Below are 18,425 nucleotides of genomic sequence, written 5' to 3'. Positions count from 1 at the left end.
TTAAATCATTAATTCAGATCGATTGACAGCCCTAATATATATATATATATATATATATATATATATATATATATATATATAAAAATAATGATTTTCTGATGATTCTATATATAGTCTGATTTTGTGTAATGGGTTCACGTACTGTGGCACAACGATGCATGTGATGTAGAGAAATGTGTAATGCATCCAAATATCGGAAGAAGTTTTGTCTATCCGTGTGCTTGATAAGGACTTCGATGTGAGTATTTGGTCCAAGAGTGGAAATGCCCCACCCTCCCACACACACACACATATACACACATATACACACATATACACACATATACACACATATACACACATATATACACACACACACACACACACGGTATTGATCTGTTTGTGTATAGGAGTAGAGACAGGTTATTTGGTGCTGACATCACACCTTTTGAGACCACCGTTAATCCTCACCTCTGGGCTTTTACTGAACAGTGTTGGCAGGATTAAGAGCGTGTGCAATCGTTTTTTTTCACCAAAACACTAAGCTGACAAACACGCATCACCTCGCTAATGACGACAGACGGCAAACAGAGCGCCTGTCTGGTATCGATGTCGGGTCCGTGTTACAGCATAAAAGGTGTAAGAGGAGAATAACCAGACCAGACAAATTTAATCTATCAATAATCATTAATCCAAACAACCACTCTTTACAACCATGGTGAGCAGAAAAGCATTTCCTCTACTATCTGATAAATACAGGAAACTGAGACTACAGTGGACACAGATTCAGGACTCTTTTGATAGTATGTATACATGGCATTGAGGAAATGTTTCCCCACATGCTACGTTCAAACTCCAAGCATTCACACTCACACTCCACAGGCATTATTACGGACCTTCAATACGCTGTGATCGACACTCACCTGTAGTGCAGTGATTACAGGCTCCATCTCGCTCAGAAAGTGACCCGCCACCAGCTCGGCAGCTTTAGCAGGGTTAACGCTAACCAGCTCCTGCAAGACCAATACAGTTAAATCAGCACTCAGGAAAATCAAAGTTGTTCCTCAAAGAATCCGTTCATGACGGACGAGCTTGTGGTGGCATCTCAGAAGGTGTTGACTTCAGGTTCACACTCGTGAGCAACAGGTTCCTGTTCCTACACAGGTTTATTCCTTCCTAAATGTGCCTCTTGCTGTTGGACTGTTGCTGAACTGTATATTGGTGATAAGTAGATGCCAACAAGCGGCGATCCTGATTGGTGGATTGCTGTGTGTTTGACCAGTTAAGTTTTTATTCACTTATAAATAAAAAGGCTGATTTCGCTAAATGTAGTTGAGTTGAATGTAGTTGAATTTGGTATGTAGTGAAGTTAAAGTAAAAGTCTCCCCAAATGGAAATACTTGAGTAAAGATCAGATACGTGGAAAATAACACCCACTAGTTCCTTGTAAACTTGCGACATCCTGAAGTAGTCGAATCTGTTACCGATTTGGATTTGTATTTCACGATAAATATTTTTCGGAACACAAATAATGTGTGTTGTATTATTTTCCACAAGAAATCATTTCCCAGTTCAACACATAAAGTCAACTGGGTGAAGTCATGCCTTGGCTATAAAAGGCTTTTGATGGTTTTCACTATTGATGCCCTTTTTCTTTTAATCTGTCTCTATCTTGTCTCAGCCTTGACCTTGTTAAGACTTGGTCTTGACTTATTCTCTTGGACTTGAGTCCAACGGTGGTGATCCTTAGCTGCCATAGTTGGTCTTGCTGGAGTCCCTACTTGCACCCTGATCATGCTGTACTGTAGTGTCTTTAAACATTCATGACACAATTAACTATCCTTATTTCACTTCTTCTCTCTCTCTATCGTGCTCCTGAGGTACCAGCGAGCAGTGCTCCTGTCCCTTACTTCTCTTCATATCTGCCTGATTGCTCTCTACATCCTACCTCTGGATAATCTCCTCAATCAGAGACACTCTGTACACAGGTTCCACATTAACAGCCTAAAGATCCATGAAGTTACTGAGCAACTCAAGAACTATGAAGAGGATTTGGACTGTTTTTAATATCAACAGTCTGCTGCAATGGCTCAGGACCACCATTTGAACGTACAGTTTTGAAGAGCCCATCACTCAACAGCACACCTCAACATTGATGGAACTGTAATGATTGAACATTCAGTGATGAGAAGAGGTTCCATTTTGAGTCTGTTTTCTCTGAAGGTTTCATGCCATTTTAGAGAGCTTTTCCTCACCACGGTCACCACCGGCTCCCTCGTTAGGGATAAACTTCCAATTATAAGGAACAAATCTACAGGCACTAAACTTATACATTCTTTAATACAACTTTATAACCTCTTTATCTCTGTAAAGCTGCTTTGAGACAATGTCCATTGTTGAATGTGCTCTACAAATAAAAATGAATTGAATCCTTAACAGGTGTCCTTAATCCTTAATCTTAGAGTATGACAGGATAAAGTTAATCCATGGTTATCAGCTGCACTATTTGCATTTCAGGCCAGAACTTTAAAACATTGGAACACGCTATTCAAATCTGTACGACCGATCCGAGGAAACATTCGAGCGATTCGGTTGGATTTGTTATTTTATCCTTGTTAGGCTTCATCCGTATGGAACCACAGCATACCAGATAATCCCAACCTATACAGACCTTTTCATTACTACTACACTACCTCAATCTGCTCTATGTGCAATATCATACCCATATAACTATTATTATGAATATTGTTCTGTAATAAACTGGACAATCACTGCACTATAATGGCACTTTCTATCACGGCCAAAGTGTTCTGTCTTCTATACTTGGTTATGTCATGTGTAATCAAGTCTGTATTAATCTACGTCTTGTTTCAATCCAGATGTGTGAAGCAGTGCCTGTAGATTAAGTATGCACTGCTGGTTTGCTCTAAACTGGAAATTAATTCCTTGTATACTCAGGGGTATGTGGTCAATTAAGCTGATCCTGATTCAAATGGCACTTGAGAAGCCAGTCATTGAAATTATGTAACATTAAAAATGAATGAAGATTGGTCACTTTGTCACTTGGGTCATGTCCACACTAAATATGTTTTAATAAAAAAAAAAAAATAATAATAGTAAAAAAAAAAAGAAAAAAAAAAAAGTTTGTTTATATTATTTTTTTTCCGTTTTGGCTCTCAGTCCACAGTGAGACGGGAAAAAAAATTCCAATGTATCCGGATTAGTGTAATCTACTACAGTGATATATAGTAAAGTATAAAATAGTATAAGCTAAGGTCATTTTGTAAGCTCGAGGTTTCATTAAAGATGCCATGAACTCTTGGATATTGTGTGTATTATACACGTATAGTGTCTAAGAATACCAAGAATGAATCAAATAAAAGGAAGAACTCATTCAAGTTTATTTCATGGACATTGGACATTGTCAAAGCAGCTTTTCAGAAAATTCATTTAAATTTAAATTGTGTATTAATTCTCGATGGACAAGTCTGGGCAGAGTGTGGCAGGGAAAAAAACTCCCTTAGATGGTATGAGGAAGATATCTCGAGAGGAACCAGACTCAAAAGGAGAACCCATTAAACATTACAAAACACCGGAGAGTGAGAAAGATCATGAGCACCGCAGTGTGTGATTATGAGTAACGTCTTTTCTACACTCTTCTACAGTCAGTTGGAGAAACAGGAGCTCCTGAACAACTCATAAATGAGCTCAACATCTGAGATCATTATAGATTCCTTCATGCCAAATGTCTGAAATCTTTAAGAAGTGGGATTCAGCTGGAGCTGGAACATCTCTAGATGGCTCGGGATCCTCACGGGGGTTTGTCATCTTCTTTTTGATGGTCTGAAATCTTTACCAGATTTCCGGACTATAAGCCGCTTTTTTTCTCACGTCGATTTTTTCTGGGTTTTTCCCGGTTTCACAAGCGTCAAGCCCAAAAACTGAGCCCCATAACATTAGACCAATGAAATTGCGGAACTGGTTCCGGTGAACCAATGAAATTCTTTATATCAAATCATGCTCCCACTGAATCGGGCCACACCACATCATATATATGGATGATGTTCCTCTGACGTTTGACCTACAGCTCACTCGGACTGTCGGACTGAAATGCGAATCATTCGTCACGCTGAAAACAACCGAGCATGAAAAAACGCACTTCACCTGTGTTCTGAGCTGCACGGCATCGGGAGAAAAGCTACACCGATGGTGATTTTTAAATGCACGATTTTAGATGCAAGCCGTGTAACAGACACTGTCTTTCGTTAAAGCCTGTTTAAATGTCATTAGTTTCAATGTAGACACCTGCGGCTTATAGACAGGTGCGGCTTATAGACAGGTGCGGCTTATTTATGTTTAAAATAAAAATCTTTGTAAAATTTAGCGGCTTATATTTGGGTGCGCTTAATAGTCCGGAAATTACAGTACTTTTGTCTCAGTTTTAAAATCTTTAAAACTACAAATTTTTGTCAGGATTATAGACAGGGACTAAGTTTTTTATATTTTTTTATGATTCCCACTACACCTCAATGTCACATTTGTTTTCGCACAGGTATCCCATTTATCCATAATTAGCACTTGCATACACACTCAGTTCACAGCACGCCTTGTTTTGTCTTCAAGGCAACTTGCCATTGCTCATGCTTACATCTCATATTAGTGTTTGGCTGCTTGTTTTTTTTTTTTTTGCTTGTTTGTTTGTATGTTTACCGCTCTCTGTATGTTTATGTGACAATCCTAAAAAGACTTACTTTATATAGAAATTAGTATCAGGAAAGTGATGCTCATAATAATCATATACCAACTAAACTGGAACTCTATGAGGAAAATAAAAGTAAGCGTGGTGTCAGATAAGTATCACTTCCTAGCAAAATCCAGACACCCAATATTTTTTTGGTTTAATTTTTAAACCAAACTCTTTTCCTTTAAAGCAATCCTGCACTCACCTTAATGTGCTCTAAGGATTTGTTCCACACTGTCTGCTTCTCCTCTGGGCTGTAGCCAGGCATGGACAGGATGTTATGGATGTAGTTATAAACCTCTTCCTAGCAGAACAACAGAAAGATTTGAGTTTTGGGGAAAGCGGGATAGATAAGGAAAATGGATATAAAAAAACAAAAAAAAAAAAAGTAAAAAATTTAACGAAAGGGTGAAGAGTTACCTTTCGTAAGGGGTCCTTCAGGTAGCAGAAGATGATTCGATCATACAGATGCTTCTGCTCATACAAAAACTCGCAGATCTGATAGCTAGATCGAGACACAAAATGAAGTACAGACAGGGAAAAATAAGAAATTAAAAAAAAAATTGAGAGAATTAAAGCTCAACTTTCATTGACCTAAATGTCCCTGAAAAAAATAAATAAATCAATAAATCAATTAAACTCTCTGATTAATTGCTGCCTAATTATACGGAACAGGTTTTAAATGAAAAGCCAAAGTAATTGAAGGTAATTAGTCAGAAACCCTTAAGGGACAAAGCATCCCTCTGTTTCAACACGTAAAAGTTCAAAGTGAGACTAAATACTAGGTAGTAAACATCGATTAGATGCAGTTTCAGACTGTCATCATCACTTCAACAAGGGATATTATGGAAAGTCACCTCAGACAATGCAGGACGTCCAGAAGAAGATCGTACAGAAGAAGGACATAACGATGTTCAACAAACAAATCTTATGGGGTACACCTCAGAGTTCACTACTAAGAACATTTGATCAAATTAGCAATACTTACTACAGCCGGAAATTCCAAATCCTTTTTACGAGCTGAACACTTTGAGTGCATTTTTTGAGTGCAAATACACCGCAAATTACCGTAATGTAAACATAATTTAACACTTACCCATGTGATAGTGGTTAATGGCGAGTGTGAGACGTACACCACGCTCATACTTTTCCACTATTTCCTTCTTGGTTTCAATGGAAATTCTATCTACTTTCTTTTTCCCATACATTTCTCAAGATTTCTAGTGATATAAAAATATAACACTAAAAAGCATTATGTTTTTGCTGCACTGAACAACGAGAGCGACTGAGCCATACGTCATCAACTAAGCGACTGATGCTACCCTCCGCCGAAAGCGGGAAACCGGCAGCGCGTTTGCTTGTGCCTTCAAAATTTGCTCGCAAAATAGGGTAAATTTTTGCGAGTAAGGTCGCTCGTATCTCCGTTTGCTTGTACTATTAGTTGCTTGTACAATAGGGATTTACTGTACTTACAATTTAAATTCTGGTCTAAATGTATAAGGGTTTTTAACCCTTAACCAGTATTGATATCAGACCAATATTACAGCACAATAAACCAGATCAAATGGGGAAAAATTCAACTAATATTATTTTGGAAAAGAGTTTCAGTTGATAAACAATACTCAACCTTCATTTAGTGTTAACCTGTTAGGGTACAACCTTACCATTGGGGAGTTGAATGGAATTGAATAAAGTTAAATGAAATTGGGACGTGACCAACCTAAATTAAAATAGTATCAGTTACTAAAACAGGGTTTCTGCAGGTTTCACAAAGTCAAATTTAAAACTTTTTAAGACGTTATCAAAAACATTAAAAATGAAATTTAATACCTGTATCACAACACACACAAATACACACACGTTTACAATACGTTGTTAGCAACTGGCCTTAGCCAAGCCCTAAATGAATAAATCGATAAACTTGCACTTCCCCATACAGTAAAAATATAATTTGTTTTAAAGTCTGTAGAACAGGGGTGGCCAACCAGTCAGAGACCGAGAGCCACATTTTTTACTGTGTTACCGCAAAGAGCCACATCATACACATGGGCACACATGAACATCACCCATCCCTTCCTCTTACACACACACACACACACACACACACACACACACACACACACCTCTGCTCAGCCAGATTTATTGTAAATGTCACACACCAACATAATGACAGAAATTGACTCCTACAGTTCTAAGACTACAGGACAGTCCTTTTCAACAATGAACACTGCACTGTCTCACACACACACAAACTCATAGTTTAACCAAGTCCACAAACAAAAATATAATAATTTACAATAGCGTTTTTCTTTTACTATGCATGTTACTTAGTGGGACTTTTGGCATTCCTTGCCTTGAACAATCCCCTTCAAATCTGCCTCGTATTCCGTTGCTGCCACTCGAAGCAATTCTTTCACGTGTGTCAGTCAGAACAGATCGATGCTTTGATTTCACGTGTTTTAGGGTAGAAAACAAGGACTTTGTGTTTTTTTTTTTTGTGCGTGTTCACTTCGCTTGAGTTCAATACGGTATTTTCGTCAAATGCGCATGTGCGTGAGATGAATATACCGCAGGGGTGGGCAATTAATTTTTACAAGAGGGCCACATGAGAAACCTGAATTGTGTCAGAGGGCCACACCAACGATAATATTTTAGGGACGCACCGAAATGAAAATTCAATTCAAAAGTCAATGAAATCCATAATTTTTTGTGTTATGCCTTTTGCCTCGGCACCATCACTGGAAAACTTTCCTGCCTTTTCAAAAGTGCGCATGCTCGGATTGACTTTACTTTTCTGCGCCGCGTTCTTCTCATATTTAGAATGGCAATCGGGATGTTTGGATTTCAGGTGATAAATTAAACCTGACTTGGAGAAACTCTTTGCAGATACACCCCCTCTTGAAATTTCAGCATTGCATGTTTTGCACATCGCTCTCCGCACACCGCGAACATGTTGCTCTTATCCAGATAACCGTGTGCTGGCTGCGCTTTTTTATTGCGTCATTACAATTGTGTTTCTGCCGTGTTGTTTTTTCGGTGATTGAGGTATTTCCGAAAATCTTCGGTGCATCCCTGTAATTTTTGATTGGCCTCATGCCAAGGTCTCCCAGTAGGGGTAAGCTCATTTAAGTCTTAAAAATACCGTATTGAACTCAAGCGAAGCGAACACGCACTTTAAAAAAACAAACAAACACAAACTTCGATATGAACGTAAGAGCCACATGAAACTAGCCAAAGAGCCGCATGCGGCTCGCGAGCCACGGGTTGGCCACCCCTGCTGTAGAACAATTCGAGAAAGCTCCACTCCAATAACAGAAAGCTGATTAGCTGTTGCATGTTGGTCTTATTTGTAGTCGTAATACGGCAAATTATTTTTGGACTAGTGAAAGAAAGATCTACAACATCACAGAAACTAACAAACTAAAACATTCTAAAGTGCTGCGGGAGCATTTCAAGAAGCGTTAAAGTTAGCGTTACACAGACATTTTTAGACTTTTTAAGACCCACTTTTTAGGAAACCCTGTGTAAACAGTGTGCTTCATGCACAATACGAGTTAACTTTGGAAAGACCCTGTGAAATAAATGAATTGATCTTGAATGAATATAATGCATAGAATTACGCCCTTTCATAAGAGAAAACTATTCTACTCTCATGAATTTGACTGTGTGAGGATTCCATTGTGCGTAGGGCAGAGCGAACTTGTTGTTGTTGTACAGGTGCTAGAAATAAACATGTGACAAGTTATCGATCGCCCTTCAGGAGCTTACACATGATAAAGATGCCTTGCTGCAAAACAAGAAAAGAAAAAGAAATGTATGAAATCTGGGGAGATATATATATATATATATATATATATATATATATATATATATATATATATATATATATATATGTGTGAGTGCAAAATCTGTGAGTAAGTTCTGGAGAGGTCTCACAAACATTACTCAGCTTTTCGTTACCTTGTTGATAAAGTCTATCTGGATTCGAAACCTAAGACTTCTGGGCGAGTTATTCTAATTAAAGAAATCCACACCACTATCCATCATCCAGAGTTGTTAATGCTCGAAAAGATAATAAGTTGAAGTGCCGTGGCAAATGTTTTATTATTCTGTATACAAATGCATGAAATCAGTCCTGGAGCAATCCAGAAAAGCAATGGGTTTCAAAGCCACATGTAGTATGAGTTTATATATCAAATTTGATCACAAAAAATGAGATTTCTGCAAACGTCTGGTCATTTTCTCCCTCCAGCAGCCGTTCATACAGACTGCATTCATATTGATGGTCGGCCATTCAGACAATTGTTACACTTATGGTATGGTCATTCATACAGACTCTGTATGATATAACAAAGGTAACACAATATACATGGTCTGTGCACAAAGTCACACTCCTCCACTTAATAGCTACAGATGAAACTCAAAATGAAGTGAAGAAAGGGGTCAAAAACCCAATTAAGGCAATTAGGCTGACAATCAGTTATGACTTGGCAGCACATTAAGGTAATACATTTCCAGGATCAATCTATTCATCACTATTAGGTTGGATGGATAGTAGGATAATATGGACCAAAGTGTTATAGACACCAACCCTTAACATTTCGATGTGTTTTTTGAACAATCTTTTTTCGACATTTGTTGTTGCTCCACTCTTCTGGTAAGATGTTTTATTAGATTTTGGAAATTTGTGCTCATTCAGCCACAAGGCTGTTGGTAAAGTCCGGTACTGATGTAGAGTGAGGAGACCAGTCAGTGTAAAAAAGGTGTTCAGTAGTTTAAGAGTTCTTTAGCAGGCCACTCAATATCTACTCCAAATCAAGAATCTGAATGGAGCTGGCACCATCACGCTGGAACAGGTTTGGGTCTCCTAGTTCAAGTGAAGGGAAAATGTCATACTAGTGCATCCAAAGACATCATATACAGTTGTTTGCCTCCAACTTTAAGATAACAGTTTGAGGAAGAACCATATATGACTGGAAAAGTCGTGTCCCAATACTTTTCAGTCGCCACGGCTGCTCATCAGGGATAAATGCACACCATTCACCTTGACTGTTGATTTCTGTAAAGCTGCTTTGAGACAATGTCTGTTGTGAAAAGCGCTATAGAAATAAACTTGACTTGACTTTTCTTTATATAACGTAGTAAAACAATTACATTGAAGGTGACGTGAAGCAGATTTTACTCAGATTCTACTCAGATTTTTCTTTTTCTTGATTGGTCTTCTATAGAGCTCTGATCTCATCCCTACTGAACACCATTGGGTCGAATTGGAAAGCTGACTGCACCACAGGTCTTCTCACCTCACCTACATCAGTACCTGTCTTTCATAACACCCTTGTGGATGATGAACACAAATATCCATAAGCACACTCCAAAATCTAGCGGAACATCTTCCCAGAAGAGTGGAGGGAATTATAAGAGTAAATTGGGACTAAATGTAGAATGCAATGCTGAAAAATCACATACCGTACTTATGACTAGGTGACCCAATACTTTTGGAAATAAAGTGTATATGATTGTAAACTAAAAGCTCTACATCTTCATGATCCTAGTAATGAGTTGATCAGGTGTGGGAACTGTGTGTAAGTCAGTGCTGTATAAAGCGTCAGCTCTTTTTTCTGAACGAACACTTACAATTCCGCCTTTTCCGCCAGGTCAAGCAGCCGTCCCTCGTCGAACTGGACCATGCCTCCCACCTGCAGTAACTCCAACAGCACCTGCAAGGTCAGATACCGCTGTGAGAAAGTCACTTGACCTTCAGAGAGCCGTTTTAGAACCTGGACCTACACGGACCTATTTATATATTTATCAGCACATAACAGAAGGGCTTAAGGCTTGAGGGGGTAAAAGGATTCAATTTGTGGCGGTGGGATTTGGGTGCGCTTTGAAAACTGAGCAGGAGGAGATAAAAGGAAAACGCTGGTCCGGCTGATTATCCGCATCCGTGACGACGTTTCTCTTTCAACAAGTTGCTTGTGCTTATTTTGTACAACATACGTAGCTATCGAAATTCCTATCAGGCAATTTTACGCACTATAAGAAATACAACGCGACAGAGTATCTGCTTAGGAGAAAAGAATTTGTGGTGATACAGTGTTACGTGATTTAGTGTACATTCTTTAACTCCTTATAGATCACACTGATTATACACTGATTTGCCCAAACCAATACATTTGGATTGATTTTTGAATGATGACCTGATCATATACTTCATCTATCTGTAATTACATTTAAATTTATATACAATACGATCCTGTTATATCTTAATACCCCCATGATGACTAAAGCATTTCTACATTACTATAAAAGCACAGAGGTAGAATGACTGGATCGATGCGTGCTAATGCTAATGGACGAAACCTAAACTTGCTGAACAGCTTCTTGTTTATAATCGTTCACCACTCGGGTTGCAAAATTCCAGGAATTTTTAAGACTGGAAACTTTCCATGGGAATTAACAAGAATTAATGAGAATAATATTGGTTAAAACGACCACATGTAATAAAATACTTTAATAATTTAGTTAAATCTCTACCCTGATATCTACTGCAGGGCTGCTGAGGCCACACCCCCTACATACACTGCATTAATTCATACCATACCACATCATTTCTTGAATCTTGCACACAAAATCATGTAAAAAAATAAAAATAAATAAACTCCATCTTGACGACTATTCACATGAATTACTTAAAATAATACAATTTATGTTTCAAACTTTTGTTAACTGTTCTGCAACAAAATGAAACTAACAAATTTTTTACATTTTTTTCAGAAATCTGTATTAGTTTGCATGAATGTCATCTTATGACCAAACTAAATGTTCATATTTATGTTTGTATATGATACAGTTTATATACATTTCTTTAAAAAATGTATTAATTCCCATAAATGGCCAAAAATCTCTGGTAAATTTCCAACTTGGCATATTTCAAAAATTCCCCAGATGAGGTTCCCATAGAAAGTTTGCGGAAAGTTTCCGCCCCTTTGCAACCATATTCATCACACATATTTTCAATAATTAAAGATTGTATAAAAGAAAAAGGCTGAAATAATCAGTGGTGGACAGTAAGGAAGTAAATGTCAAATGTCAGAAGTAAATGTCATTTGTTACTGTTTAAATAACTTTTTACTCAACTGCGAAATCGGCAATCCACCAATCGGGGTCGAGCGCGCGCTCTGTTTTTTGTTTTGATTGGCGCTTGGGTAATGATAGTTTTATTAGATATCAATCAGTGTTTGACACATTAATATCATTCCATAAATAGATCCTGTGCTAAGAGGAACATTAGAGTCTTTACACATAAACGTTGATTAAGTCTTGTGACAAAAATGATAATAGGAACATCATAGCCATAATAATTCACAGTACTTTGGATACTTGAGTACATGTGAAGGCAAATACTTTTTGCAATGTTACTCAAGAGAAAGTACTTTTACTGGAGTCATATTTTAACTACTGTATCTCTATCTCTCTTTTACTCAAGTACATGGTTTGTGTACTTTATCCAACACAGTAATTAGTAATAATTGCCTCAAAGTAAGTTTCGTTCTTGTTTAGAATATAATTGCTTATTATAACCTAATAATAAATACAAGCTAGATTTGAATATGGTCCCTCGCTAAGGCTTTTTTTGCACTAATTCATCTATATGTTTGCATCTCATATCACTTATAAACCTTTTACATCTTGTAAATAGATGTATTAGACTGAATTAGTTGAATATACACTATATGGACAAAAGTAATGAGACACTCCCCAAAGTCCCCAAACTGTTGCCACAAACTTGGATATATTACGTATTTGGATGCAGTAGCATTACATTTTCCCTTCACTTGAACTAGGAGACCCAAAGCTGTTCCAGCAGGAAATCGATGAATGTGAACGCTGACTGCACCCCAGGCCTCCTCACCCTACATCAGTACCTGACTTTACTAACGCCCTTATTGCTGAATGCACAAATCTCCACAAAACACACTCCAGAAACGTCTCAAATGAATGGAGATTATTATAGAGGAAAAAGGAGACTGAATAATGAATGAGATGTACAAAAAAGTACATACGGATCTCATGGTCTCATGTCCACAAGCTTTTGTTCATACAGTTTTTTTTGGTTTTTTTATTTATTTTTTTTTACCTGCTGCCTTTCCATGTGTCTGGAATCATCGTCTGGACTGCACAGAAACTCCAGAACCTGCATTTAAAACCAGATCAGAATGAAACACACCACACTTCCTACACTGTGTTTAACGTGACCAGATTGAGCTCCATATTGAGTGAGAGCAATTACAAGTTCCTCGAGGCCAAGAAATTAAAGCTATCATCAACAACAACAACAACAAAGTACACAGGATTTACGGCTGCTTTTTACAGGCGTCGGTCTCCATCCCTCCCAGCTTAGTGCGAGCACATCACTTTCAAGCGTCGAATCGCTTTCACACCTCTAATAAGATGGAGTTATTTTTACGGGGAGCTGCTAATTGCTTTGGAGTCGGCGCCGTGTTAATGCCTGCTGCCGTTTCCGACAAACACGATGATGCATGCTGTAATGTACATAATCCTACTACCCGGTGCCACACTAAACTGAAAAGGCTTATGTGAGTCGGCGTTCGTGCGTCGAAGATTTCAAGCCGAAACTGTGTCTAAATCCCACCAAATGTCCTTTTTTGTGGGAGGGACCATTTACTCTGTCTTCCCTGTCAATCATAACAACACTAGCCAATCACAGGCATTTATGATTTGATATATGCAAAAGGAGACTGATAGCACTGTTTTTTCAAGAGGATCCTGAACAAGCAAATTTGACTTGTGACAGGAATTAATCACACGACTCCGATGGCTGGGTTTCATCGTACTCGCCGATAACTGATTAATCCACCAATTAAAATGGATAGTGGATAAAAAGAAAACACACAAAATAATATTGGACTTTATTACCAAAATAAAAATGTATGTAATTTCAATGCTCTGGCCTTTGTAAAAACTTTTGAAGATTACTGTTTTACGCATGACTGTTTGGATTTATGTGAAATGGTAAATGCTTATATAAATAAATGCTTTAGTTTTGTTTGTTTGTTAATTTCAACATTTACTAATAAATGTTTAAATTTATTTATTTTTCATTTTACCTGTTACTTTAGTTATTGCACTATTAACTAACATTAATGAGGTACAGCATTAGTGGTTTGCCTCTAGAGGCCGCTCTCGTACTGTATAACGCAACACGGAAAAACTATCGGTAAGGATTTTTGGCGCTAGGGACTATCGGTGCCAATTCATTGGTAAACCCAGTGAATCTGTCGACCTCTGAAAATAAAACGAAAAAAGTCACCTGGTCAAACAACTTCCTGTTGACGAAGAGAGTGTTGTCGGGTTTGGCCAGCTGGCGAGCGAGAAAGGTGAACAGACAGCCGACCTGGGAAGGGGTGAAGTCCGAATTATCCACCATGACCTGCCCCAAAAAACACACACAGTTTTCAATACACTGCTATGGATAAAAATTATTTTACAATTCACGAGTGATCAGATGAAGAAAAAGAACATAGAGATGAGAGAGAGGGTGGGCTGTGAGTAGGGCATGTGGGCTGAGCTATTATAAATATGTTTTATGCAGCCGCAGAGTCAGACTGTATAAGTTTCTGCTCTGATGAAGTGATTGCATTTTAGGTGATTACCATCTCAATGGTGTCTGTAAAGACACACAAGAGAGAAGTGTTTTGTGTATTTGTGTGTTGCAGCAAGATTGTCAGAAAGGTTTGTAATAAAAGGCAGTAAAATAAAAAATGAAAATCGGACTCTACCTTGAGTAAAATGTCCACAATCCTTTGCTGGTACTCCAGAGCCTGCTTGTCATTCTTAAAATCCTCGAACGTCTGAAACAAGAAAAAAAATCCACTTATCCCACACTTAATTAAACTTGCAGTTTTCATTTTGTCTCAGGGATTCATTAATTTCTAGGCGATGGATACTATGAAGGAGTATCAGGCAAATCTGATCATTATTTCAATGCATTTTAATCCAATTTGTAACCATATAACCTGAATACTAAGTAGAAATAATTATTTTCAAGTGAAGAATAATTGTGTAATGAGAGAGGGCATGGCTTAAAGTGATAAATGTGTGAATAATTCTTATGCATCGCCTCAAAATTTAATTCAAAAGATGCACTGGGCCAAGCAAGAGACTGGTTTCCTTGAAGGTTTTATGAACCGATTATAACATAAGAATGACTGTAGAGGGAGCAGATGGGTTTAGGGATCACTGATTGGTACTAAATACCAATTTTGAATAAGGCACCAGCAACTTTGTAATAAAGTTCAAAACTATTTTACATTGAGCGTAGTTTTTAAAATGGATTGAAAACAAACAAACCTCTTAGTTTATTAATCCGTTATCGGCAAGTACGATCCAACCTAACAATTGGTAAAATCCGTCAACCCCTAGTTTATTCCTTACTTTAATTCTATTGTTTTAATATATAAAGCTGAATTCAAGAAACTATTAAGAAAAACTACACAATTTGTAGGTAACAAATTAACAGACATAAAGACATATACAGTATACACCGTTTGGGCATAACCTTATGACATTATAACATTATAACGCAACCTGGAAAAACTATGTGTAGGAATTTTTGCCGCTAGTTCCAGAAATCAACAATCAGTGCCAATTAATTTGCAAAACCAACGAATCAGTCGACCCCTAGTCCAGTGTTAATTTCGATGAATAACTTTCGTCATAATTTCCGTCAACGATATTTGTTTCACAGACAAAAATTTATTAAATTCAGTTGTTAATCAGAAAAAACTATGACAAATCAATTCACACTTTCATCAAAGAATAAAAATGAGACGAAAGCAGGCAAGCCAGATGCAAACCCTCCACACATACTGTAAACTTGCTGCATGCTGCACAAAACCTTCAAAATGTCAACATTGCGGAAAAAGTTTTACCTTCGAAGTAAAAGTAAACAAGACCATTTGCAAAACTGTGTGGAGTGAAAATGTCCATTTCCATTTTTATTTTAACTGTTTGCTTTATAAACGTTATTTACCAGCTTACCTTAGTGGTTTTGCTAAATCTGAAATATGATACAGGGCTTAACAATAAGGACTGTGTTGTTTTATATTTGATTGCTTTATTCAATTTCTGTGTGTTTGTGTGAACGGGGTGTGTGTGAGAGAAGGAAGAACCATACTTACTGTTTTTCTCTCTTTTTCAACCTCACAGATACAAAAGACTTCTAATGCTAAGATTGAGTCACAATTTCAAATAAACCTTCTGCATCCCAGAAAAAAAAAAAAATCGCACCAGATATTCTGGGTAATTCAAAGTACAAAAGTGACTGTAAAGAACAGCAGACCGAAGAGGAAGCCATAACAAAATGGACTGGATGCACAGGACTACCAGACACAACTACTGAAGACTTTGTTCTAACGATGGACACAATATTTAAAGGATGACTATTCCAAAGAAATACAGAAAAAGCAAGCAATTAACAAACATCATAAAAATAAAATACAAATATTACTCAATACTTGTTTCTTTATGAGAATTTGAGTTTTCTTTATTTTGTTTTAAATAGGGTGTTATATAACATGTGTTATATGTCTAAACCTTAACATCATTCATATTAAAATATGTTTCTCCAAGCATATAAGAGCTTGGAAATTTTAGAGGAATGCTTAATGCATTAAAAGTGAACGAATCCCATTCGATTTTAGTCGACTACATTTACTGTAGATTTAGTCGACTAAAATATTATGCCATTTAGTTGACTGAGGAAAACTACAAAAATTCAGATGAATTTAATAAAATAAAAAAAAACTATAAATCATTCAAGTCAAAAGATTTTGAAAAGACTAAATCAAAATGAACACTGCTGTAGACAGTACCAAAAGAAATTGTGTATCTCCATAGCTTTACTGCAGTTACTGTGTGATACCCACCAGCGCCAGAACGTTGAGGAACTCGCGGGTGTCAAAGTGCAGCAGGGTTCGAATGTACGGATAGACCTCCTCCTTCTCCTGGACAGATTCTAACGAATGTAGACGAATCAGGAATTCAAACACCTGAAACACATGCAGCAAAGAGCAATCACTTAGTAAAATGCATATACATCCTATAGATCTTTATAACTAAATTCTATATAAAAAGAGATGTGAAGCCATTCGAAACATTTGAAAGAGAAAACAAAAACAATTTAATCGTCCAGTGACGTTTACTCCAATTAGGCCCAATCATACCTGGAAAACAGTAGCCAGTTTTAAAGATGGAAAAGTGCACACATCCTTCACTCAAGTAGAAGTACAGATACTCATGTTTAAAAAGACTGGTAAAAGCTGAAGTTTTGACTACACCTTTTTACTCAACTTAAAGAAGTTTGCGCTCTGACATGTACTTAAGTAAAAAAAAAAAATAGCCATTACTACTACCGGTCACGCTGGTTACTGGACCTCACATCATATGAATACAAAATAATTTTAAAGTGCAGGTAAAGTGCTGGCATAATTTCACAGTACTGTACATATAGCCTACTCTACTTATGACCAAATCGTGTTACGAGTGTCGTACGCCTTGGCTACGCCGCTAGCCGCGCGTACAACAGTGCGTACCAGCTTCCGGCATCATTTCACAGTACTGTACATATAGCCTACTCTACTTATGACCAAATCATGTTACGACCGATTTGTCGGTCCCAATTGTGGTCATAAGTCGACGACTACCTGTACAGAAACGATTTGTACTTCATTACTTTCACCTCTGCCCAGTTTACGTAGGTATTATTATGAACTCTGTGAAGACCTGTAAAGGTGCTTTGTGCTCTTTGAACTAATGCAACCCCAAAAGCCCCACCCCCATGTCAAGTTTAGGTTCATACATTTTAAATAAAATTACATATTGATAAGGCCTTATCTGCTATTCAAACAGACACAAAGGTTGCTAATGGTCCACATCGCTGATGCAGCTACTACATATTATGAACATAATAAAAGCTGCATGTGTGGTGTGTGTGGTGTGTGTGATGTGTGTGTTTGTGTGTATGTGTGTGTGGGGGGCAGATAAACCCAGAGTAAAACAAGATCAAAGCTGACTCTCAGACTGTCTGTCTAGCTTTCAACATGACCCCCCATGTCTTTGACAAAATAATACATTCAATAGAACACAAAGACAGACACAGACACACACACACACAGACACACACACACCTCTAGTCACTATGAGACATTGAATGTGGCAACATTCAGCACTGCAGGATTCCTGGGTTCCCTACAGAATTCAAACAACAAAGCTAAAACTAACATACACAAACAAACACACACACAAAGTTTGATCTGTCTTTATTATCCACATGGATCTTCTCCCTAGGAGTTGATTCAATTTTCAGCTCTGACAATAGACCTGAATGTAACATGAACCACAAAATTTTATAAATATTAACACGCTTGTATTAATACACACACAAACACACACACACCTGATTTTTAACTTGTGGCACAAGGTCTTCAGGAATGTCTCCTAAAGGATAGGCCCGTCCTGCTAGACAACAACTGAAAGAGAGAAACAACCAGAATAAACATGACATGACATAATTGTGTGTGTGTGTGTGTGTGTGTGTGTGTGTGTGTGTGTGTGTGTGTGTGTGTGTGTGTGTGTGTATGTGTGTGTGTGTGTGTGTTTCACCTAATGTAGACAAGCAGCTTAT

General features: G+C 37.5%; 1 protein-coding gene across 1 annotated transcript in view; it reads right to left on the bottom strand.

The window, feature by feature from the left end:
- The window catches only part of vps8 (VPS8 subunit of CORVET complex), a 118,805-nt gene that overhangs the window by 66,692 nt on the left and 33,688 nt on the right, over nt 1-18,425 (bottom strand). Inside the window, 10 exon segments of the mRNA XM_046837249.1 lie at nt 903-992; nt 4,926-5,024; nt 5,141-5,225; nt 10,355-10,437; nt 12,858-12,914; nt 14,052-14,171; nt 14,521-14,592; nt 16,669-16,791; nt 18,198-18,270; nt 18,404-18,425. The exon segment at nt 18,404-18,425 is cut by the window's right edge and continues 21 nt beyond it. Coding sequence (XP_046693205.1) covers nt 903-992; nt 4,926-5,024; nt 5,141-5,225; nt 10,355-10,437; nt 12,858-12,914; nt 14,052-14,171; nt 14,521-14,592; nt 16,669-16,791; nt 18,198-18,270; nt 18,404-18,425 — 824 coding nt within the window.

Source organism: Silurus meridionalis, chromosome 24, assembly GCF_014805685.1.
Source record: "Silurus meridionalis isolate SWU-2019-XX chromosome 24, ASM1480568v1, whole genome shotgun sequence".
Taxonomy (NCBI): domain Eukaryota; kingdom Metazoa; phylum Chordata; class Actinopteri; order Siluriformes; family Siluridae; genus Silurus; species Silurus meridionalis.
This window is presented reverse-complemented; position numbering and strand designations above follow the sequence as displayed.